General features: G+C 47.1%; 1 protein-coding gene across 1 annotated transcript; it reads right to left on the bottom strand.

The window, feature by feature from the left end:
• Positions 1-7: 7 nt before the first annotated feature.
• LOC121965749 (histone H2A-like) lies at positions 8-279 on the bottom strand (the record flags this gene model as incomplete). Its single annotated transcript, XM_042515874.1, has 1 exon — positions 8-279. A coding segment is annotated over exon 1 (265 nt), but the record flags the coding sequence as incomplete, so codon positions are not given.
• Positions 280-1122: the final 843 nt, after the last annotated feature.

The following is a 1122-nucleotide window of genomic DNA, read 5'->3' as shown; positions in this document are numbered from 1 at the left end:
TCGTTGCGGACAGCCAGCTGCAGGTGACGGGGGATGATCCTGGTCTTCTTGTTGTCGCGGGCTGCGTTTCCAGCCAGCTCCAGGATCTCAGCGGTCAAATACTCAAGCACGGCCGCCAGGTACACCGGAGCTCCGGCTCCGACACGCTGAGCATAGTTGCCTTTGCGGAGATGCCTGTGAACACGGCCGACCGGGAACTGCAGACCGGCACGGGAAGAGCGGGTCTTTGCCTTCGCTCTTGCTTTGCCTCCGGTTTTTCCGCGTCCAGACATGATAACTGTTTTCCAGAGTTGAGACTCAGAGAAAATGTAGCAGTTGTCGCCGAGACCTCCTATTTATGTCCAAGGAGCGCGCGGGGCGGCTCAAGCCGGACCAACCAGAAAAGAGGTTTCAGGCAGAGCAGCAGAGGATGGGGTCTCCCCCTGCTTTAGCAGGGGATTTTTTTTCCCTATAAGGTATGACGTATTTTTGTAGGCCAACCATTAAGTAAGCAGCTGCTTCCCTCATCAAAAATCTGAAGGGATTTTTGATTATCGCCAAAATTAAGCTTTGTGACGAACAGAGATTTACACATTTTAATAATCTTCACAGATGAACACCACACACGCAGTCGCACGTATCTTCACCACTACGAACACTGTAAAAACACGTTCAAAAATGTTTTATAGACAGATAAATGTACACGTGGCAGGCAGATAAGTGGATTTAATAAATTTCTGTGTCGGCTGTGATGAGGTCTAATGTCCCTGATAAACCCGTTTAACCACTTTTTAAGGCGAGTAAAACCTTAAAAGTTCAGAAACCCCAGACCTTACTTAGGGCATTTTACCCAAAAACCCATTCACAAAACCATTGACTTTTGGACGAGAGAACCTAGAGACCTCTCAATAAACTGCGTAGACTCGGACATGAGTCGCTCCACCACACACACACACACACACACACACACACACACACACACACACACACACACACACACACACACACCTACTCCAAATGTTGAACAGACTCGTCGTATTGAGGACAAGTGGTGGATAATATATACGTGGCTGATTGATTAATACTTCTATAAAGGCAGTATCTATGAGCTACTTTAATCATCATGATTGGAGTCAAATATGT

Source organism: Plectropomus leopardus, unplaced genomic scaffold (genome assembly GCF_008729295.1).
Source record: "Plectropomus leopardus isolate mb unplaced genomic scaffold, YSFRI_Pleo_2.0 unplaced_scaffold21503, whole genome shotgun sequence".
NCBI classification, from domain to species: domain Eukaryota; kingdom Metazoa; phylum Chordata; class Actinopteri; order Perciformes; family Serranidae; genus Plectropomus; species Plectropomus leopardus.
Note: the sequence above shows the minus strand (reverse complement) of the source record. Positions and strands in the feature narration are given on the sequence as shown.